At 36.6% G+C, this 23,798-nt stretch overlaps 4 protein-coding genes across 5 annotated transcripts in view; all 4 read left to right on the forward strand.

Moving 5' to 3' along the window:
- The first annotated feature begins 1,498 nt into the window (after positions 1 to 1,498).
- LOC149705323 (uncharacterized) overlaps positions 1,499 to 23,798 on the forward strand; it is a 29,564-nt gene continuing 7,264 nt past the window's right edge. The window contains exons 1-2 of one of the 2 annotated variants that reach the window (XM_089865628.1): positions 1,499 to 2,007; positions 8,947 to 9,318. In XM_089865628.1, the coding sequence (XP_089721754.1) occupies positions 9,185 to 9,318 (134 nt within the window). In that variant the 5' untranslated portion in view covers positions 1,499 to 2,007; positions 8,947 to 9,184. Of the gene's footprint in view, positions 2,008 to 8,946; positions 9,319 to 23,798 lie in introns of those variants that run through there. The other variant, XM_089865629.1, reaches the window with a different exon arrangement.
- LOC149705324 (uncharacterized) lies at positions 11,062 to 11,670 on the forward strand. Its single transcript, XM_089865635.1, has 4 exons — positions 11,062 to 11,096; positions 11,170 to 11,251; positions 11,311 to 11,453; positions 11,511 to 11,670. Exons 1-4 carry the CDS (start codon positions 11,062 to 11,064, stop codon positions 11,650 to 11,652), a joined length of 402 nt encoding a protein of 133 aa, XP_089721761.1. The 3' UTR covers positions 11,653 to 11,670.
- On the forward strand, positions 14,479 to 16,135 carry LOC149705325 (protein regulator of cytokinesis 1-like). The gene is made up of 2 exons (XM_089865587.1): positions 14,479 to 14,919; positions 15,429 to 16,135. Exons 1-2 carry the CDS (start codon positions 14,825 to 14,827, stop codon positions 15,973 to 15,975), a joined length of 642 nt encoding a protein of 213 aa, XP_089721713.1. The 5' UTR covers positions 14,479 to 14,824; the 3' UTR covers positions 15,976 to 16,135.
- Positions 17,893 to 23,172, forward strand: LOC149705326 (protein regulator of cytokinesis 1-like). The gene is made up of 7 exons (XM_089865569.1): positions 17,893 to 18,060; positions 18,906 to 19,203; positions 20,320 to 20,456; positions 20,531 to 20,626; positions 21,575 to 21,727; positions 22,730 to 22,970; positions 23,059 to 23,172. The coding sequence occupies exons 1-6, from the start codon at positions 17,896 to 17,898 to the stop codon at positions 22,847 to 22,849; spliced, it is 969 nt and encodes a 322-aa protein (XP_089721695.1). The 5' UTR covers positions 17,893 to 17,895; the 3' UTR covers positions 22,850 to 22,970; positions 23,059 to 23,172.

The following is a 23,798-nucleotide window of genomic DNA, read 5'->3' on the forward strand; positions in this document are numbered from 1 at the left end:
ATCCGTACATTTCAACAGATTCCTTCAATATTTAGTACACGAGTCTTATGGCTATTGGTTTAGAATTATCCGTGGCGAAAATTGTTTTACAGCGAAACGCCTTCGAGAAAGTATTTGATGGAGTGTTATACTTATCGATTTTATTATACTCTTAATTTGACACGCGCATACACCATGGTAGGTGAGTTTATGTTACGAACATCTGCCGTGATTCTTTGGAAAGACTTAAACACATCTACGAGTGTAGCGTACCTGTATATACCACATCCCCAAATTTAATCATAAACAGCCTCCAAAAAATTAAGTTTGCGCCTTTTCATAACTCTGCTAAACAATCATGTTGTATTCTAGTTTGTATAGTTTAAAGTCGAGTAAATTCGTAAGTGTATTTACATTTATCAAACGAAGTATGTCATGTCAAAACGAAAAGCGCAGAGTAATGTTAGCCGCAGCTCATCGGCGATTATTCGACAGGGTTTTTAATCACGCCAGCGCTAAATTTGTAGACGATAATAAGCGGAAGTGCATTCTAATCCAATTAACTTCAACGAGGTAACTATTTAAATGTTTGAAACAGCATACGTAGCAATGTCAAGTCCTAACAGATATGTTATTATTGGTGATCGAGTAAACAGGGGCCGAGTAATTAAGGAAAAAGCTCAACTTGGGGTAGCGTCTCACTTATAGTTAGAATCTTACTTTACACTAAACTTTGATGACTCGTAACTCTTGTTATACTATAGATACAGGGATGGCCTTTGAGTATGTTATAGTCCTCTTTGCTCCCCATCCAACGAAACTAAAAACGTGGGGTTCGACTAAACAGGGGCCGAGTAATTAAGGAAAATGCTCAACTTGGGGTAGCGTCTCACTTATAGTTAGAATGTTACTTTCAAGGCTCGTAACTCTGGTTTTACTAAAGATACAGGGATGGCCTTTGAGTATGTTATACGCTTTTTTTGTCAACCATCCAACGATACTAAAAACGTGGGCTTCGAGTAACCAGGAGCCGAGTAATTAAGTATTCCCTCCATAGGAATGGCGTTACACTCAAAGTTGGAGGCTCATGAGTCGTAACTCTGGTTCTACTAGAGATAGGCAGATGTCCTTTGATTATGTTATAGCCTAATGCTTTCTTCATCCAACCAAATTAAAAACTTGGGGTTCGAGTAAATAGTAGCCGATTAATTAGACACTGCGAGCTCTTGAACGCTATTTGAGCTAGTTTAGTTGTGAATTTAAACTAGCAAGCTTACAAAAATGGCCAAAGGCGAGACTTCCGGTTGTAAAGCGGGTGAGATAAGCACTACACTGCAGATACATCCATATTCGACCATCGATCGTTTGTCTAAGTCTTATTTGGAAACGATACAGGGTTCGTACAACTTTCGAAAACCTATTTTCCTGAGTTTTCCAGGGTTTTGTTTTCTTCACGTACAACGGCAGTGGTTTTCTATAGTTGAAGCAACCGCTTCAGAGCAAACTAACTCAACCTCGTCAACACATTTCATTGATTTCTCTTCATTTTACTAAAAATTCGAAATTTCCAGAATTTTTCCAGGCTCGTAAGAACCCTGCTTATTTACCGTCTTTAATTATTCGTTGCTACAAAAGTTGTAAAACCCTACGTCATAGGAAGCGTGGAGGTTGTACACTTTAACAATCAACTGGAGTAGAAAGATACGAAAAACACGATTCAACGAGACCAGGGATAGATTTATTTTTTTTTAAGACGAAATGGGTAACAGGGTTATTCGGGTGCGCGTCCAAATCCACAACCCCCTTACCCGTGACGGAGGGGTATGAAAGAAGAGGCGGGTCTTATTTTCGTTATGGCGTTGTATGTATATCCGGGTCAAATAAACGTCGTCTGCCCCTTCGTCTGCCAAGTTGGAATGGGCTCGGATTGTAATTTTTGAAAGAACATTGTTTAAAAATGGAAGTTACACAAGACATAGGGCTTGCAACTGACAAAAAAAAACCGGGGACGACCCAAGAAAATTAAAAGTGAGTTAGAATTGAGTAATGAAATCGAAAGTTTTCGTAGATATTACAACACGAACAGGTTTTAACCAAACACTAAGCTCACAAAACTCCTGGCCTTTCACTAAGCCTAGGTTAACTTCATCAAATTCGTTTACAAAATCATGAAAATAGTAGACATGATTGGCTTAAGAAAGAATTAGTGAACACTTTTGACCCTTACAGATGTACTCCAAATCCAAAACACCGGCACCAAATTCACTAACTACCCTCTTAATTGCTATTAAAAACATTTCCCGAATAATTGCCGGACCCTCGCTTTCAGACGGCTCCATTTTGAACCCCTGTGAAGACGCTTATCTGTACTACCATAGCCCACTCGATCCGTACTCCCGCGCGCTGCGCTGCTTGCGCTATAGCGCGAGCAGCTTGCGTCGTGACGCGCGTGATCGAGTGGGCTATGGTACAACGCAAGACGGGTCGTAGTCATAGCGACAGAGGTAAACAGGAATTACGTATTTTTGGCCCTCCTTGTCAGCAACGTCACCAATACGTAGTTTTAGTGAGCCAATAAGATAATTTAATTTTTTGGTTACGTGTTGAAGGAAGGGGCTATATACTCGGCTATGAGTCGGACTGAAGTAAAGGCCAGATGTTGTGCATTCCGTCTTAAAAAAAATAAATCTATCCCTGACGAGACCAAGAACAATTTTAGATACAACCAAAAGTAGATAGGGGGGAAAGTAAAGCACTTGGAAGATCCCCGCGCCATGAAAACCTAGAAACCCCCTTTCCTCTCTCTCACAGTTCCTACCCCCTCGCGTAGGAGAGGCATTGCACATTGTCAGTGCCTATTTGCAACCGAAAAATAGTTCTGTAAACAGTTTTAAAAGGACTCCTACTAGCTAAGGCTTAACAAGATTGCATACGGATATAGGGTAAAGCAACATCTGTGAGTGGAAACGTTAAAATTAATAAATGACGATCTTTTTACCACGGACGATACTGGAAGTAGAATTAGAATATTTAACTGTATGAAAGGTAATGGATCCATGAATGAACTGTTATATGATATGATTTGTGATCTTCTTAAGTCAAAACATGAAGAAGATAGTAGTGGTTATTCTGCATTTCTTTTTGCCTGGACTATTAAAGGATAAAAATCAGCGCCCCGAATTTTTAAACGATGTAACACTTGGTTGATTTGAATTTTCCTTTAGAGCAGACAATGTCACCGGCTACTGTCCCGGGGCGCTGCCGTCGCTATGAACTACCTCTCAAAAAAATCGATAAGGGGTTGGGGTGTTTTCTCGAACGTCATTGGCTAACTCGCATAGGATGTAAGGGAGAGGAGAGAGAGCTTCTAAACTTAGAGGAAACCCACAGTCAAAGGTGGGGAACCATCCTCGAGCTTTACTTTCCCCCTATCTACTTTTGATACAACGCAAAATTGAAACGAGACGTTTACGGCTTAAATAAGAGTTGAGTACTTGAATTAAGGGTCAAGATTGGTTCGTTCAATGGTTAGGAAGAATTGGCCTCCGTACCAACGCAATTAAATACATTCAATATAAGATTTGTTTAAATCCGGTACAAATTACAATGTTAATGCTTAAGGAGAAAGAAACGTTCAAACTTAGATGCGAATAAACTATAACAGAAGTAAGATAGGGGACTTGAAGTATCGAGTTTACTAAAATTCTACACTTGGCGAAAGTGAATATTCTTGATAAGACAGCAACGGTTGGCCCTCTGTTAGCGGTTACTGAGTTTTCCCTCCAAAAAGTGAGACTCTCTCTCGGGTGGCGGTAGATGGGAGCCGAACTAGATTCAAGCACCCGCTTCGTGCGTGTACACGCCCGGCTTTAGGTTGAGGGGAATGGGGGTAGGAAATGTTTTTGGAACTCGACCAATTTTGTTTCTCAGTCTAGTGTAGGCGCAGGGATGGAAACGACGAATAAAATCCTCAGGATCTATTACCACCAATGCTAGAGCTCTTTACTTCTAGTGCCTTATCTTACTTCTGACTATAAACACATTCTGAAATATTTATTCATCACGTTGTTTCGCTTAAAGGAATAGCGACCCGATTTAAAATTTATCTCAAATCTAAAGAAAACCTTACTTTTTTGAGAGTTTAAACTCTTCTGATTCCAAAAATATATTTGATAAATATTTAAATATGAGAGAAAACACAGAAGAAACACTTCGAAATCTTGAAATTTGGGAGGCAAAAGCAAATTTGCGGAGATTTTTGGCAGGTTTTTCTCCTTGCTACGTTACTCACGGCATCTCGCGGAAAAGCCAAGCGCCCAAGACTCCCGACTCTACTAATGCCGCGGCGCGAATCTGAATAATATAGGGTTAACGCGGCGCTGAGACACAAAGAGGCGTCACGACAGCGACATCAAGAGAGAAAATTTCTCCTTACTACGTCATCAAGCGAAACAAAATTTGAACTAGGTCTTTTCCAAACCCTACAATACTTTGATTAGATAATAAACTAGAAGCATTTGAAGTTTGTGGATGACGATAATTATTGCAATAACACTTTAAACCAACGGCTGAACACTTCCGGTTTATTACCGAAATCTAAATGAAATACAGTTATATTTGACGCGTCAACTTTAAGCCAAGGCTTATGGACTGCGAGTGAAGTGACCGCGGCGCGTTCGAAAGTCGCGCCAGGCTTTTTAACACACAAACAAACGTTGCACTTACGAAAAATGAATAAAAGGCCCAAATGATAGATGGTTCGATCTTCGTGATAATTAATTAATATTATAATAAAGTTAATTCCATAATAAGAACTGGAAAAATACAAATTGCCAACTCGAGCCCCCAAACTCCCAAAGAGACACGTTTCCTAAACCATAGCCCACTCGATCCGCGCTCGCGTCGTGATGCAGAGCCTCGAGCGAGTTGGCTATGGGCTTTCAGTTCAAAGCGGAAGAAGCAGCGTGAGAAGAACTGTACCGATCGTCTTAAGCCGCGTGAATGGTAACTGGTAATGTAATTATAATTTTTTGATTAAAATTAATCTAATTAGACGAAATTGAAGTAAATTAGGTTTAACAACTCGGAACGATTCCCGTTATCTAGAATTTGGCGGTGGATAATAATAATAGTTTCAGCAGGGGTTGAGAAAAGATGACGGTTTTAAGGCCTTCGCCCTTTCGCGTGTGAGGGGGTGAAAGACTGGTGGCGCCCCTACACGCGGCGAAGGTAATCTAAAAATACGTTTTCAAAAATGCAGAAATTGCAACTTGGATTTCCCGCGCTTTATTTAATAACTCCTTCGCTCGTCAACAGAAGGCGCCACCCCATCACATACGCCAAGGAGAAGAAGCGAAAAATCCCTCACAAAAACGTTCAAGCGCCGCCTTCCCCAATAGAGCTATTTCAGAGGGGGTAATGGCTACGTCACCAATGCTATTTGCCCATAGAGAAACCCTCACAAAATGGCCGCCCTCTACACTCAAAGGCAGGCCCAATTTTCGTAGCAGACGAAATTTTTCCCCCACTGAAATAGCTCTATAGTTTAGGCTTAAATGGGATGTTATAATGTCTATGGTTTTGGAGCATTTTCATAAAATCAATCAAGCGAGAAGTTATGGAAACAAGTTAGATAATTTATTGTTTGGAAAAATAAAACCAATATTAATTTTTACAAAAGTTTAAAATTTAATTAAAAATGGAACTGTGAATTTAAGGCCTTCCTGAACTGGCCTATATCTAGGTTCTTGGAGGAAAGCGTGGGCCCATGTTTGAAATAACTCAAAAATTTTGGCTTTAAGAGTTTTAATTTAAAATCTAATTTAACATTTTGGCTTTAAGAGTTTTAATTTAAAATTTAATTTAACATTTTGGCTTTAAGAGTTTTAATTTAAAATTTAATTAAACATTTTGGCTTTAAGAGTTTTAATTTAAAATTTAATTAAACATTTTGGCTTTAAGAGTTTTAATTTAAAATTTAATTAAACATTTTGGCTTTAAGAGTTTTAATTTAAAATTTAATTAAACATTTTGGCTTTAAGAGTTTTAATTTAAAATTTAATTAAACATTTTGGCTTTAAGAGTTTTAATTTAAAATTTAATTAAACATTTTGGCTTTAAGAGTTTTAATTTAAAATTTAATTAAACATTTTGGCTTTAAGAGTTTTAATTTAAAATTTAATTAAACATTTTGGCTTTAAGAGTTTTAATTTAAAATTTAATTAAACATTTTGGCTTTAAGAGTTTTAATTTAAAATTTAATTTAACATTTTGGCTTTAAGAGTTTTAATTTAAAATTTAATTTAACATTTTGGCTTTAAGAGTTTTAATTTAAAATTTAATTTAACATTTTGGCTTTAAGAGTTTTAATTTAAAATTTAATTTAACATTTTGGCTTTAAGAGTTTTAATTTAAAATTTAATTTAACATTTTGGCTTTAAGAGTTTTAATTTAAAATTTAATTTAACATTTTGGCTTTAAGAGTTTTAATTTAAAATTTAATTTAACATTTTGGCTTTAAGAGTTTTAATTTAAAATTTAATTAAAAATTTTGGCTTTAAGAGTTTTAATTTAAAATTTAATTTAACATTTTGGCTTTAAGAGTTTTAATTTAAAATTTAATTTAACATTTTGGCTTTAAGAGTTTTAATTTAAAATTTAATTAAAAATTTTGGCTTTAAGAGTTTTAATCTAATTTAAAATTTAATTAAAAAATTTTGGCTTTAAGAGTTTTAATCTAATTTAAAATTTAATTAAAAATTTTGGCTTTAAGAGTTTTAATCTAATTTAAAATTTAAAATCTAATTTAAAATTTAAAATCTAATTTAAAATTTAAAATCTAATTTAAAATTTAAAATCTAATTTAAAATTTAAAATCTAATTTAAAATTTAAAATCTAATTTAAAATTTAAAATCTAATTTAAAATTTAAAATCTAATTTAAAATTTAAAATCTAATTTAAAATTTAAAATCTAATTTAAAATTTAAAATCTAATTTAAAATTTAAAAATCTAATTTAAAATTTAAAATCTAATTTAAAATTTAAAATCTAATTTAAAATTTAAAATCTAATTTAAAATTTAAAATCTAATTTAAAATTTAAAATCTAATTTAAAATTTAAAATCTAATTTAAAATTTAAAATCTAATTTAAAATTTAAAATCTAATTTAAAATTTAAAATCTAATTTAAAATTTAAAATCTAATTTAAAATTTAAAATCTAATTTAAAATTTAATTAAAAAAATCGCCGCTCATCGTGAATGTTTTCCCGGACGAAGTTTGTCCGTAGGCGAAGATAGTTCCGTGCATTCCATTGAAGACCGAGTTGACGACGTCTTTGCACAACTCGTTATAAACGTCCAAGTTGCTTTCCACGTCGGAGAAGACGCGATCTGACAGAGTTTTATTGTCAAAAACGAGTCCCTCCCTCGCTTACCATCCAAGCCACGCTTACCAAAAACATACTGCGTCCCGGGAATGAGGCAATCGTTGGAATCCAGTTGATAAATCTCATTAGGCGGATTTACTTTCCAATCAACGGAAACGTTGCTGTTTTCTCCCTACGCAAACTTTAATAGTTAAAGGGGGGTTCCACGATCTAACTAGGTCGGACTGTTAGGAGTTGACGCTTAAAACATGAATGGCTGAAAGCGCGACTCTCATTTGGTTAGAAAGAAACTAAAATAACAAAATTGGGAGCTTTCAGTTGGAGGAGGAGCCGAGTCTCGTGACAAAATTTACGCTGCCATATTGGTGGGTTTAAAGCGAGAACGAAGCTGAGACCACCCAATATGGCTACCAGAACAGCGGTAAGACTTGGGAGTGTGTGACGTACTACCAACGCCTACGTTATCAGGGTAAAAACGGCTAAATTTTAGCTCGCACATTCAAAATACAGTTTTATCAATAAATATCATTTATTCAAGGTTAATTATAGGATAATTTGTTAAAGTTATGATGCGTAAATTAATTAAAATATATATTTTCCATGTTTTTCTATATTTTACCCTTCATATTATAGGTTATGTTAGGTTGGGTTATGTTATATTTTTAGATAAATCGTGGCTAGGAAGAAGGAACTGGTGGGGTTTTTATGGCTATGAAAATATCGATTAAAATAGTTTCCGCGACTTAAATGTAATTAATTATCATATAATTAGCATCAAGAAATTAATTGGAAAAACTGTATTCTGATTGTGCGAGCTAAACGTAATGTTTTCCCGTAAAAACATACCCAATTTAGTAATATTTTGAAAAAGGGGGGAATTTATTCAGTTGATAAAACCTCAGACCACTGATATATATACTATATTAGTGGTCTGAGATAAAACTTGATAATAACAAAAACAGGCGCGCATTTAGCAGCACATCATAAAACCTTTCTGAATTTAGCGCGCGTTGTATTGAACACAAAGAACACTAACTTACCTTTCTATAACGAAAGACAGGATTGGGGTCGTCCTTCTACCAAGGCTTCTACTCGCTATTAAATTCATGCAGAGCACCCAAACTAGATCTTCGCTTTGATGCCGCCATAATTAAACTTAACTTTATTAATTAAATATTCGGCAAAAATATTTTTGAAGTAAATTTCACAAGTCTAATCGATAACTAAACTGAATCACGACCAGTTAGGCGTTTTTATATTCAACGGCCTCCGAATGCGCGTGGCTTTCGCGAATCTTATTGGTCAACACATTTTCCATCTTCATAAATGCAGGGATGGAAATAACCAGCGAGGGAAATAAAGCCGTGGTGCAGCCTGCAGGGCAAATGATCGGTGGCCAATGTCCAGGGTATTGTGCTTATTTCCGGTCCGGAAAATAATTATTTGCCTGGATCAGCGACTCAGCGTGATCGAGTGGACCGTGCCGGTGGAGTGTCTGCTTCTGTTAATCTGTCAGTGCTTGCGATTGGCTCGCTACTTTTCAAGTTTTCCGTTATTCATTATCTCTCTTTTGGGGCAGTCTGAGTCTGAGCACGTGGTCCGAGTCTGCTGTCTGCTTCTGTCAAACTGTCAGTGACAGTCACCAGCGCAACTTCATTTTTCAGCGAATTATCGTTTGACATTCTTGATTATTACTTCTTTTTTGCGCGTGTATTTATTAATTTTCAGAAACAATTTTAGTAGCCATCGGTTTCTTTAAAAATTTAAATCAAGAATAAAATCTTGATCAGAATTTTCAAAAATTTTTATACTAAGCCATGGATTTCTTGAAGTTCTTTAAACTTAGTTCTAGTTACAGTTTGTATGCCATTGTTTCCGACTTTGAAAAAATGGCACTTAAAGGCGCTACCCTTCGTGGATTTTGGATTTTGTTGGCTGCAAACGTCATAAAGTAAAAACCAGACCTTTTTTGCGAAACTGAACTCAATCTCATAGCGCTTTTAATATTTGCAGACGATACATGATTTTAGAACAGCTTATTCTATTAAATTTGCTCATGGTTTGTTCAAAATTCGAGCTCGGCTATATTTAATATTTTTTTTACTGAAATTAAACGTGTAATTTAGATTATTACGTTTATCGAGCGAAAGTTTTGCACTGTAAAAAATTAGCGTGCTTTTGGCATTCAAAAATGATAGTGACCGTTCAATTTTGAACAAGCCTCTTTTGACTCGTTCACTTTTAACCAGAGACATTCAATTTTTAACAAGGAGTGTTTTAGGCGTTCAACACCATCCATGAGCATTCATTTTTGAACAAACTACCGTCATGTCGATCAAAACTTAACTCTAGCATTCATTATTGAACAGCTTACATATTACCATTCAAAAATCATTCCTTATCCCTTTCAATTTTGAATAACCGCCTAGCGCTAATAAAGCGTTCAGATATGGTCGTTTTGGCGATCTTATAGGATTGTATTAGTATTACTATTAAAAGAAGAGCGTTTTAGGCGTTCAAATAAGAACTTTTTTGGCTTTCAAACGAGATTGCTTTTGACGTTCAAATAAAAACTTTTTGAGTTTTAAATGCGACTATTTTTAACCTTCAAACGAGAGCGATATGGGCATTCAAACGAGTGCGATATGGGCGTTCAGACGAGCGTGATATGGGCGTTCACACGAGAGCGTTATGGGCGTTCACGCGAGAGCGTTATGGGCGTTCAAACGAAAGTGTTTTTGGCTTTAAAACAACACTATAAGAAAAAAAGCTTTTTATCGGTATGCAAACGTGAATCATATTGTTCAATTTCAAAAGGTGTGCAAAACAAAATTAATTCTGCCCAAAAATTACTTGATTCAGCTAAATAAACAAAGCTTTCATAAAAAATAAAATAACTTCTCAACAATTTACTATAACTTGCTTGTTCACCTTGAATTAAATATATATTTGTCTGTATAAACATCATTATACAATAATATCAAAGGAAATGTTACGGATTATTGCGTATTTCACCTTTCCTTTATTTTTACATAGGCCTTCAAATAGTTTGATAATGTAATTTATTGTTACAACCTTATAATCGGAAAGAACATGATAATGAACACTTACCTTAAGTGCACACTTTCTTCTTATAACTGAATTATTATTTCACACAGCGATTATAGTTTATGTGTTTCAAATTCACCCGCCCTCAGAAGATGTACAAGCTTTAAACACATTTGATTTCTTTCTTATATTTGCGTATATTTAATATAGTATGCCCAACCATTAGGCATTCAGCGATGAAATTTGAAATCATATTTTTCCACCATGTATTATTATACTGCTCAATTTTGAACGTAAGCAATTGAATATGAACGCCTGATCAAACTCTCCGATGTTGCTCAATAGTGAATGCAAAAAAATACAATATTAAACGCTTAATTTTTTAAATTAAATTTGAGCGGATTCGTGCTTAAATTTACACGATATACTAACCTCTTACGCACCGTTCAAATATGAATGCGTGAGCGTTTAATTTTGAACAATAGTGTTCTGTTCAAATTTGAACGCAAAGAAACTATTCAAATTTGAACGTTAAAGCGTACCACCACAGTGTCGGGGCTATGCACGTCTAAGCATTCAAAGATGAACCTCACTTTTTTACAGTGTGGAGCCACTTTTATTTGAAAATCCTAACCCAAACCACCCCATGTATAAAGAATGGGCGGAGTCTGCGGGTATAAAGTAAGAAAATAATCCTTTTTCTGTTGAAAATAAACGTAATAACTCGTCTTATTTGAAAAACTCTTTCATTTAGCGACGGTTTAAATTTTGAAGACCTAATTAGTTTTGTAAACTTCTTCAAACTAGTGGCAAAAGCGATTGGTCCAATTTTATTGGTAAGAAGGGAAAATTTTTATAATTTAATATTAATTGCAAATCTGAAATTCTATTTAAGTTGTTTAAATGCGCGTCCACCGAGTGCGAGAAAGTAGAGACTCGGTGGGTCGAGCTTATTTCGAAATGTCAAAGCGTAAAGAAGTTTCATTTGGACAAAGCCTCGAAATTAATTAGAGATGACGCTTTATATGAGATCACAATGTTTGGCGCAAAGTATAATAATTATAAATAATCGTGATTAAACCTGAGGTTTTAAAGGAAATATTCAACAATATCCTGTGAAAAAGAGATTAAAACAGCCTATATCTTCTGCACTCGCGTTTGTAAGTTCATTTCTCCCAATGTTTCGTTTCATTTTTTATATATCATGAACATTTTTCAGTTTTTGATGAAAATTTAAAATGTAGCGATTTAACACCGCAACAAATGGTAACTATTTAGAGGTGTGCGGGTCCACCTTATTCCCTATCGCCGGAAGTTAGGCTTACCTCGGGATTCGTGGAGGGGAGTAACGGGAAGAAAGTCGTCTGTCGTCTGCTACAGTACATATTTGAGAGTGTCTAGTTTCACCCCTCCGGGTGGAAATAGCCTACGCGCTTTTTCACCCGGGGGGGGGCTTATACGCTTTTCTCACCCCCCTCCCGGGTGAAAATAGTCTAATTAATTAAAATATTTCAGGTAATGCCTGGACTACTTTACTTATTTGTAGTTGAAAACGCCGAGTTCCTAATATTCAAGAATCAAGAAAATTTTTAAAAATCCTCGGCAGTCCTGTGGACCACTGGCACTGACCCCTTTCAATTTCATTTTTAAACTGATCGTTTGCCCTGCACCACGGCCTTATTTCCCTCGCTGGTTATTTCCATCCCTGCATTTATGAAGTTTGAACAAAGAGAGTATAGGGGAGGAGGGGAAAGTGGATGGAATCTTGTTCCTCTTTTCTACCGCGCATCTTCAATGCGCAGTACTGAGGCGTTTCCGTTTGAGCAATGCCTACGATGATTGGTTTGAGGCATTAAGCGGTATCGTAGGTGGCGCGACTGAGCCGGAAACTCCCTCGTACCACTCATAGTCTCATAGATATGTTAAAAGGGTAGATACACCAGGGATAAGGGAGTTGAGATGGATTGGAAATGATGATGGGCGACCCGCGGCACCGTATCTCTCCCATTGAGTTCTAATATATGTATTTCTAGAATTTTTGTACTCGGATTCGTCGAATTTCGTTACTTTATCATTAGTCGTTAGCGCCATCTGTCGCCTTACGTGAGAAGCTTGAAAGAATTTCCCACGATTTTGCGGGAAAGCGCCCCGCAAAATCGCCGCAGCTTGAGTTTGAAAATTAGGCTTAGGAAGAAGTAAAGCGCGAAATATGAAAGTGGAGCCTAATAAATAAAATTTGATATTTAATAAATGGAATATTGATCAATTTCTTATTAAATGCGTGTTTTTACTTGGGAATTATATGTTATTAGTTATTAAAGTAACACATAATGTGAAAATGTATTAAATTTTAAAATAAAACTGTTTGTGACATAAGTATATACGCATAGAAAATTAATAAATATTTAGATAGTTCAACCCTTTGTGAACTGTACCATTAAGATTCCCTACAAAAAATTCGGAATTACCAAAACAATGGTTTCAGGCCATTAATGGAATTGAATGGACTCCAAGAAAAGACATTTGTGGAGATCATTTTTGTCAAGTTGACTATCACGAAAGCTCAAAAATACATATACTATCGGTTAATGCAATTCCTTCTCTGTTTTTACTCGAATCTAGCAATTTACTTTCATTATCATAGCGGTTTCTAAACATTTCCTATCTATATTAAGAAATTATAGCACACGCCATAGTAACAAATATGTGTTTTTAAGTGAAATAGATGGCGCCACCACCTAATGATAAAGTTATCCGTCCGTCCCATAATTTCAAAAACGATGGTCGCGCGATCACGAAAACCCGATATCCAAATAGAACTCTAGAAAGATATATGTTCTGGACTCAATTATCTCTCCCAATGTACCTGGCGCACGCCCCTACCCTTCGGTAGGTGATTGCTTAGTGCTGCCGCGTAGCGCCATTTTATTTGTATGAGAACTAGCTTCTATTTTTAAGATAGAGGGATAGAGAGCTGCAAAATGAAAATATTAACCTCCAACTCCTTCCAACTCCAAGGCGATACACAACAATGACTCCAATTCCTCCTAATGCCATAATCAAAAGTTTCACCTCCGCAGAACTCCGCCAAGTGAAATGTAAAACTCCTCCCAACTCCTTCCATGAAAATTAAAATTTCTTAAACTCCTCCCAACTCCTTCTAATTTCGTCCATTAAAACCTTTCTAGTTTCTAGTCTTTGGAAGATTTCTTTACTCTTTAGAATTGGAAAAATAGAAAGTTCAAGTAAAACGTGTATCTCATTAGTTTTCTTTCAAACTTGGCCTGAGATTGATATCACGAGTGCTTATAAATTAGGATTTTCAAATGAGGAATAATATTTACTCATACAATTCTTCTAGACTTTAAATAAAACTTAAGATTTGGGGAAAAAGGCGCTACGCGTTGTCGTTCAGTCATATTTTACGCTTAGTTTCTTAAATTAGCTACTTAATTAAAATCGGACTGATTCGCTTCGCAAATGCTATTTTAAAGGACAAGTCCACAAACTTCACGAATCAAGAAATACTAACACTAGAGTTCATTCTGTTATAAGTTGTTAATATGCCTCAAAGCTAGAAAGGAGACTCTTGTCAATGGGTTTAAGAGAAAAGGAAAGCGCCCGCGGCCCCATTGTGTGAGAGACTCACTGAGGGGGCGTGTCACGTGGGGTTAAGGGTGAAAAAAGAATTTCGTACGAAGCTTCAAAAGACAAATAACGCTAAGGTCCGCTTTTAAATTGGAGCCCTGCCACTTGGCAGACTTAAGTTTTCCAACTCCGTAGATTTCCATGTTTTAAGATAATTTTCCATTGCCTCCCAACTCCGCAATTATAAATATCATTATTCCCAGTGCCTCCCAACTCCGCACACGAAAACTTCCACTGCCACCCAACTCCAATTTTATCTCAGAAAAACATTTCCAACTCCTGGAGTTCCAATCGCTTAAACGCGGAACCCAGCGGGTTTCGGAGTTCTTCCACGGAGTTGCAGCTCTCTATAGAGGGAGCGCCCTTTACAATTTTGTCCAGTACGACCCTACCTAACCGCTGAGGATGCTGGGAGGACTACGGTGCCGTAGGTGGGGGAACACAGGCAACACTATAGGTATGGGGGTTTCCACTCCATTCCTCTCTCCTTGTACCACTAGTATAATTTAGGGGGCCGGGGCAACATTGTAATTTAGCCTTGTGGAGCGGGGGAGCTTCCACTCCTCCCCTATACTCTCTTTGGTTTGAAAATTTGTTGACCAATAAGATTCGCGAAAGCCACGCGCATTCGGAGGCGGTTGAATATAAAAACGCCTAACCGGTCGTGATTCAGTTTAGTTAGCGATTTGACTTGTGATTTTGTGAAATTTACTGTAAAAATATTTTTGCCGAATATTTAACTAATAAAGTTAAGTTTAATTATGGCGTCATCAAATCGAAGATATATTTCGGGTGCTCCGCATGAATTTAATAGCGAGGACAAGGACGACAGCAATCCTGTCTTGGTATTAGAAAGGTAAGTGAGCCCGTTTTTGTTATTATCAACCGAATAAAATACCCCCTTCATTAAAAATTACTAAATTTGATAGGTTTTAATCCAAATGATTGCTTGTTTATTGCCACCTGTTATACAATATTGATATTTTAGTTTCTTTCTACTACTCTCGTCTTAGCCAGTAGCGAAAATTGTTCTTATAAATCATATTAAACTTAACCCCTTTTAACATTATCGGATCTGCTAGGTTGGAATTTATTATAACAGCGTGCCAACCTCTGTAGTTTTAAGTTGTAAAGCTAGGTGTTTCTTTAATTTGGGGATGGGTTTTTGATTACTCGAATGTGCAGTGAAATCATTTCTAAGAGAGTTAGCAACGTAATGCCCTTAATTCTGACTGATAATACTTAACAATGAACGTTTTAGTTATTGAGTTAATTATGTTTAAGACATAAAAATTGTTTAGTCTCTGACGTAGCTACAAATTATCTCCCAAACGTTTCTGAAGTATCCGTTTTTCTTTTTCGTAGTTTCAATCTTGTCGAGATTGTAACCAAAATGATAGCTGAATCCCAGAAAACCTTGAGCGACACATGGGCCAAGATTGGCTTTTCTGAAAAGGAGCAATTGGATAGACTTCAAAACATCTTCAATTATCACCAAGACCTGCAACATCAAATTGTAAACCATGAGGAAGATCTGCATCTTCGAATGGAAACCTTCGTTAACAAGTTAAAAACGGAGTACATCAATCTCTGCCTACAATTAAAAGTGGACCATGACTATGATGTTAACGGCATGGGGACCATGGGACTGGTACAACAGGAGTCCCATTTGAAAGAAAGATTTGAAACTCTTTTGAAGAGAAAGTACGAACGTTTGGAGCGACTGACCAGTTTGCTGAAGGAGGAACAGGAACTATGCCAGCTTCTCAGCATGCCTTCAATTGACAATGGAACAGCCAGAAGTGGAGACGAGGATGTTGATGACGCGAATGTTCCATCCGAAGAACAGTTGAATGAAATAAACCAACATATCCTGATGTTACAAGATGAAAAGGTAAAAACATTTTTATGAACTCGACGTATTCGTTGACTAGTTCCATACTTTCTATCATTGCATTCGTTGATTAAACTCTAACAGAATATCTTCTATGATTAAATGACAAAATCCAAAAGATAATGTCGCCATCTAGTATTTAACAAATATTTATCTTTTTTATATATATTTAATTTTATCGGGTATTTTATTGAGTTTTATAAAAACTGTGGTCATCTCGATTAGTAAATCTAGTTCAATCAATTATAGTACTCGTATTGATACTCGATGCATTCCCATGGTATTTAAAAAAAAATAGTTTTAAGGTTTCAAATATCTGCCATTTGTTCTCATGTACCCTAATAAATAGTTTAAGCGTGTCTCGCCTGTGGTTTAGTTCAAAAAATGCAACTAGATGGCTCCCATAGTCGAGGGGAGGAAATGAATGGCATGCCAAGCTTAGGAATGGCATGCCAAGCTTTGGAATGGCATGCCAAGCTTAGGAATGGCATGCCAAGCTTAGGAATGGCATGCCAAGCTTAGGAATGGCATGCCAAGCTTAGGAATGGCATGCCAAGCTTAGGAATGGCATGCCAAGCTTAGGAATGGCATGCCAAGCTTAGGAATGGCATGCCAAGCTTAGGAATGGCATGCCAAGCTTAGGAATGGCATGCCAAGCTTAGGAATGGCATGCCAAGCTTAGGAATGGCATGCCAAGCTTAGGAATGGCATGCCAAGCTTAGGAATGGCATGCCAAGCTTAGGAATGGCATGCCAAGCTTAGGAATGGCATGCCAAGCTTAGGAATGGCATGCCAAGCTTAGGAATGGCATGCCAAGCTTAGGAATGGCATGCCAAGCTTAGGAATGGCATGCCAAGCTTAGGAATGGCATGCCAAGCTTAGGAATGGCATGCCAAGCTTAGGAATGGCATGCCAAGCTTAGGAATGGCATGCCAAGCTTAGGAATGGCATGCCAAGCTTAGGAATGGCATGCCAAGCTTAGGAATGGCATGCCAAGCTTAGGAATGGCATGCCAAGCTTAGGAATGGCATGCCAAGCTTAGGAATGGCATGCCAAGCTTAGGAATGGCATGCCAAGCTTAGGAATGGCATGCCAAGCTTAGGAATGGCATGCCAAGCTTAGGAATGGCATGCCAAGCTTACGAATGGCATGCCAAGCTAAGCAATGGCTCGTTTTAGCTCCGCCCTTGTTGACGAGTTCTGATTGCTCCCTGCCTTTCCCAAAATTGGTGCATGGAGCAGCATTAGCCAGTATTTTAGGGGCGCCAGACCCATAAACACATGTGGACTGGAATGGAGATATGGCGCGTGGTTCTTTAAGGTTAGAGAGTCTCCAGCGCCACCCCGCGACCAATGTTGACAACTTTTTCGACTCAACCATAGCCATAATATAAGGCTTATGAGTCGAATTAAGTTTCGAAACTCTCCCGCTAGGGGCGCTGCCGACAGGCGATGCCATTAGAAGAACGGGTTTTTCAGCTTATAATTTTTGCAGCCCATCTGTGTTTAATGGTCTTTGGTGGAGCAGACATTCGCTCAAGCTGAACAGTGCTAGCCTTTCTTTCTATAATATAACCTGCAACAATGGGGGGAATGAAAAAGAAACCTTAGTGAAAGCTGTGTGCTAATGAGCTCGATATGATATTGGGAGATATTAATTTTCGTAATACAAAAAGTAATAATTAGTGAAATTGCATTCTTTATTTTGCCACCTAAAGAATAGCGCGGGTCACGTGGTTCCCCTACAAGTTAAATTTCAGTACACACTCCAGTTTTGCCTTGGCGAAGGCATTTGAGGGCGGGATTTATAAGTTTACTTTTAAATCCCGCCCACTAGCCTTCACCAAGGCAAAACTAGAGTTTGTAAGGAAATCTATCTATCGAAAATTACATGAAATTTGTAAATAAATTGATAATATTCTGACAATAGGAACGAAGGATGGCAAAATTTGATCGAACTCGTACAGAAATTGTAAGGCTCGTTGAGGATTTGGAGCTTACTCCCGAAACTCGCTTTCATAAAGCCATCATCTCGCAGGATGACAATATCCCGAATATATTGTCAGATAAGTACATGACTGATGCAAAAAATTGGTTGCTTGAAGTAAGATATCCTATGTTTTGAACCTGTCCTATATTATCCTATATTTTTGACTTCGTCGAAGTTTTCGTATAGTTAAGCATCAAATTTTTTCTAAATTTAGCTTTTTCTATTGAGATCACTTTAGACACTGAAATTGTGAAGCTCAGGATTTTCATGTATTATATTTTAATAGGTGAATATATAAAGTATTTGGTCTTGCTCAACTTGTCAAAAAATAAGAAAACGTCATCACAGTTGCGCGCGATTTTGCACGTGACGTAAGTCTAGATGTAGAATGCTCGTGAGGATTTTTTTTTTCAAACTAATTTAAATTTCCTCACGTTTATTCTTTCCATGATCTTACGAATTTGAGCGCGAGCGTCATTTTTCCACACTAGAAACGTCACTCGTGACGATTTGTTATATTTTTCAATTAGCTCCTCCTATTTTATATATTTACCTATTAAGTTCCTCTGAATTTAAGTAAAATACAATTTGTTTTTTTTTTTTTAGATTTATCTACATAATTTAAACCAAATATTATAATACATGATTATTTTTATTCCTATTTTCTCCTATAAAATCCTATAATTACGGGAAAAAATTCCTTTGCAGTCCATCTAGTTCCTATTTAGTCTCTACTAAGCCTTTGACAGCGCCTGACCAGGCGTCGCTTTACCTCGAATCTATGACCTACCTCACTCACTTCATGACAAGCTCCATTTTGTAAACAGTGACAAACTTACGGAACATATCTTATTCTTATAGACTTACAATATTATTTACTCTTAGTTGCTAACCCTTTGCTTAAAAATACTTCTTAATTTATTCATAACTTGAGTAACTTTGATTTCTGCAAATTTTAGCTTCAAAAACTTAAAAGCGCCAATGATGCCGTCTTAAAAGCTTTGCACGGACAACTAGGACAATTATGGGATGGATTAGAAATCAGCTTGTTGGACCGGGAGGAGTTTTGGTTAACTTGCATTAATCACGGCCAACCCACGATTGAAATGGTTCAACGAGAAATTGTTAAATACCAAGAAATTAGAAAACAAAATGTGGGGAAATTCATTGATCGTTTAAGAGTCGAACTCGTTGCATTATGGGATAAGTGTTTTATCTGCTCTGAAGAAAGGGAAAATTTTGTTTCCTTCAAAGATGGTAAAAACTGACAAATAATTTGCTTTTGACAAATATAGAGGTGTGCGAATACCAGTTTTTGGGTATCACAGACCAGTTACCAAATAGTAAAATAGGCAAAAATTTTCCTTATCAAATACCGAATCGAATAGTTAGGCCTTGGTAAACTTTTACCAATCGGTGAATCGCGAATAGTTAAGCCTAGTATTCGCGTATAGTTAACCATACTATTCTCGAATACCGAATTGAATACCAAAAATTTACCTTATCAAATACAGAATTTAATAGTTTTTTCCAAATCGAATACCGAATAGTTAGGCCTTTGTAAGTTTTTACTACTCCGATTAATTGCGAATAGTTAAGCCTAGTATTTGCGTATAGTAAAACCATAATATTCACGAATAGTTAATACTAGGTGACCAATTAAGAGTCATTTAAAATACGTTTCTTCATTGGTCGCCGAATATTTCTTAAAAGTTTCCTAGGCACTTGCTGGTAGTTTTTGATGGGAGATATATAAAATTGGGACGATATCTTTTGATGTAAGGTGGGTCTATGTAGCGAGAGTTGCAGTGTCAGGGCGGCAAGGCTAAATATTTATGGTAGTGAAACTTTAACCGAATAGTTAGATCTATATTCGTATCGAACAGTGGAAATGAGCTTATCGAACACCGGATTGAATTACTCTATTGAAACGGTTGACCGCACGCCTCTATTTTAAAGGGATTCTTCTTCAAATTTTAAGACCAATTTTAGTAATGAAAAATTAAGACAATATCTCTGAATGATTAAGAAATCTGTGCTTATTATGATTTTAATTTCATTACGAGATATTCTCCTAAATTATGGAAATTGATCTTATAGTATTAACACAGATGGAATGGAGATAAGGGGCGTTGTTCTTTTAGGGCTGCGGCTCTCTAGCGCCACACCGCGACCGATATTGAAACTTCTTCGACTCAAAGCATAGCAAAGGCTTATGAGTCGAATTAAGTTTCGGGCCTCTCCCGCTAGGGGCGATGCCATTAGAAGAACGGGGGTTTTAGCTTATAATTTTTCCAGTCCATCTATGTTTAATGGTCTTAGATCGAATTAAGTACGATGGAATATACTTAAAACAATTTATTTTATTTTCAGAAACTTTCTCCGAAGATCTGTTAGAGCTCCATGAACGCGAAGTTTCGAAATGGACTCAAATGTATGAAGATAATAAAGGCATTTATGAAAAGATTGTTGAAAGAAATTCTCTGTGGGAGCAAAAGAAAACCTACGAGGTAATATCCATTTTATAATTTCACTTTGGTTGGCGGCTATTGCAATTTTAATTTCCATAACTATATCATTATAGATTAAGGGAACTGATCCAAGCCGTTTTCAAAACCGTGGTGGAAATCTATTGCAGGAAGAGAAAGCTCGAAAGCGTCTGGACCATGAAATTCCAAAGGTAGATTTATACCTTATTAAGTTCCCTTTCAGTTTGTCTAACACTTTAAAGGAAAGCGCTTCTCCATGATCACCCACAGCATTCTGGCTAATCTTCTGGACACGAATTTTACCTTGCCAAAGGCAGGAACCAATCAGACCTAATGCACTAGTTCCCATTGGTTCCTGCCTTTGACTTAACTAGCCTTTAGCAATCTTAGCCACTGTGTAGTAGAAAGACAATCTTTTAGGGGCACCAACAGAGCCGCGCTTTCCTTCAAAGGAAAATTTCAGGTAACGGTACATTATACTTTAAAGAACGGCATTTTTAAAAAAAAATGTTAAAAATAAAATTAGCGATCTCTTATTACAATATGATAACTAGCATTTAATTAGTCTTAAAAATTATCAAGGACTACTGCGCCATCCGCCTTTGGTTTAGTAGCGTCTGGTAAATCGAACCACTCACCCCTAGGGCATTGGTAGAATTCTCACAGGCTGAGAGAGATAAGGGGTAAAAGCTTCGATTTAGCAGACGCCACTAAACCAAAGGCAGATGGCGCAGTAGTCCTTGATTATTTTTAAGACTAATTTAATACAAATTACTTTGCAATAAGAGATCATTTATTCATTTTTAGTTTTGCGCTCTTTAGAGCTGGAAAACTATTGTTCTGTCCCCTTGCGGCTGGGCGCCTATTCCCCTTTCTTCCCCAGTTTTTGGTGTTACCAATTTGTCCGCGCAAAACTGTAATGTGGCCGAGGCCATCTTGTTTAATATTTAATTCCTTTCATATTTAGAAAACTGCCATTCTTTTAAGGTATAAAGTAACGTTACCTGAAGTTTTCCTTTTAAGGCTCTATTTATTTCCACTCTACACTTGGCCCTAATTACTGTTAATTGTTCCAAAAATTCGTAACTATGTTAAATACTAGTCACTCGCAATCAATCTAATGTGAAATATGTTTCTAGTTGGATTTAAAAATCGAATTCATGATTGCTGAATGGGAAAAAAATCAAGAGAATGCGGGAACCCTTCGGATCAATGGCAAAAAATATCAAGATTACATCGCGGCTGAAAGTCAAAATTTGAAAAACGAATTGGAAAATATCAAGAGAATGCGGGTAAATAGAAGCCGTAATCCAAAAAAGCGCTGAAAAAGAAATTAAAAAATATAAACCCCACATATTACACTTAAGCCTCAAATAAGTATTTTTTACTAAATAGAAAATAACATTAATAAAAAAAAATACTTATTGGGGCTTTTAAGTGTACGTTTTTATTTATTTGTTTATTTATTTATTTATTTATTTGTTCATTTATTTATTTATATATTCATTTTATTTTTAAATTATTTTAATAGTTACTAAATAATTATTTAACAAGTGATATTTTTAGTTTAAAGATACTTTTATTTCTGGCAATGTTTACTTTATTATAAAATAAAATTCGTAACATAAGTTTATAAGATATTTTCCATAAGTATGACACCACCTAAACTTCGTAATGCTACTGAGAGAGACTTACAGCTCGAGCTAAAGAGAATTGATTAACTCGGTCAATTTTGCAGACTTCCACCTTATTATTATTTAGTCTGCATTACTAAGCCTCTGATAGCAGCGCCTTACCAGGCGTTGCTTTATCCTTAATCTATGACCTACCTCAATCACTTCATGCATGGATTAACTAACGCTAGGGATTGTTCACTAACTGGGTTTCCCATGTAATTCTATCGTCAACTACATGTTCCGAATTATTCCTTGATTCCCTTCTTCATTCCCCCAATTTATTGGACCAAAACGGATGTAGATATAGCGCCATCTCTAGGCAAAATAAGTAGTTTTTGCCCAATTTAGGCAGGATTTCAATTTTGACGTCATGGAACACGTGATATTTGGTCCAATTTTCTTATAGCTTCCTGTTAATGATAGTAGCTGCTGCTAGGGGGCGTTTGGAATATGCATGCTTTATCTTTTGGGGGGAACGAACTATCCCTAGTGTTAGTTAATCCCGGCTTCATGACAAGCTCCAGTTCCTAAGTTACCAGACTTTTCAAACTTATGGAACATATCTTATGAATTAACTTATGGTGATACTAACTCTCTAAGGTTAATTCTTTGCAACAGGAAACTGAAGATGGAGGGAAAAAACTGGTAACCCCAATGAAACGCAAAGCACCACCGACTTCTGATAAAAATACACCAGCCAGCGCTGTCAAAACACCGCGTTTACAACCAAAAGGTTAATTCTAATGCTCCGCCTTCTCCCGCCATTGTTTTGTTTCCCGGTGTAAGTGCTACGGCCGTTCAAAGTTCGCCACGGAAACTTCTACTTAAATCCTCTCCACGAAAATACGCCAATTCGCCGGTAAATTATTTTATTTTTCTTTTATCTCTGGTAGTTGGTTAAGATTCACTTAACTTCTTTTTGGTTTCCTTCGAAATGACAACTTTAGAAACGTATTGCGCAAAATCAATGTGTGATTGCTAAACCTCGCACCATTTAATGCGAAATTCAAGAAGATCAACCTTCATTGAACATGCCCAGGTCTTCTATAACGTATATGAACTTTCAGGTATTTACTGCTATTTTTACATTTAGCATTAAAAATTGAACATTAATAAATTAATTAATTAAACATAATTAAAAACATTAGCTATAGTTAAGCCTAGTATTCGCTTATAGTTCGGCCTAGTGTTCGCTTATAGTTCGGCCTAGTGTTCGCGAATAGTTCGGCCTAGTGTTCGCGAATAGTTCGGCCTAGTGTTCGCGAATAGTTCGGCCTAGTGTTCGCGAATATTTCGGCCTAGTGTTCGCGAATATTTCGGCCTAGTATTCGCTTACAGTTCGGCCTAGTATTCGCGAATAGTTCGGCCTAGTATTCGCGAATAGTTCGGCCTAGTATTCGCGAATAGTTCGGCCTAGTATTCGCGAATAGTTCGGCCTAGTATTCGCGAATAGTTCGGCCTAGTATTCGCGAATAGTTCGGCCTAGTATTCGCGAATAGTTCGGCCTAGTATTCGCGAATAGTTCGGCCTAGTATTCGCGAATAGTTCGGCCTAGTATTCGCGAATAGTTCGGCCTAGTATTCGCGAATAGTTCGGCCTAGTATTCGCGAATAGTTCGGCCTAGTATTCGCGAATAGTTCGGCCTAGTGTTCGCGAATAGTTCGGCCTAGTATTCGCGAATAGTTCG

This window comes from Phalangium opilio, unplaced genomic scaffold (genome assembly GCF_054372755.1).
Source record: "Phalangium opilio isolate 3A_F unplaced genomic scaffold, DU_Popi_V2 ptg000014l_1, whole genome shotgun sequence".
NCBI lineage: Eukaryota > Metazoa > Arthropoda > Arachnida > Opiliones > Phalangiidae > Phalangium > Phalangium opilio.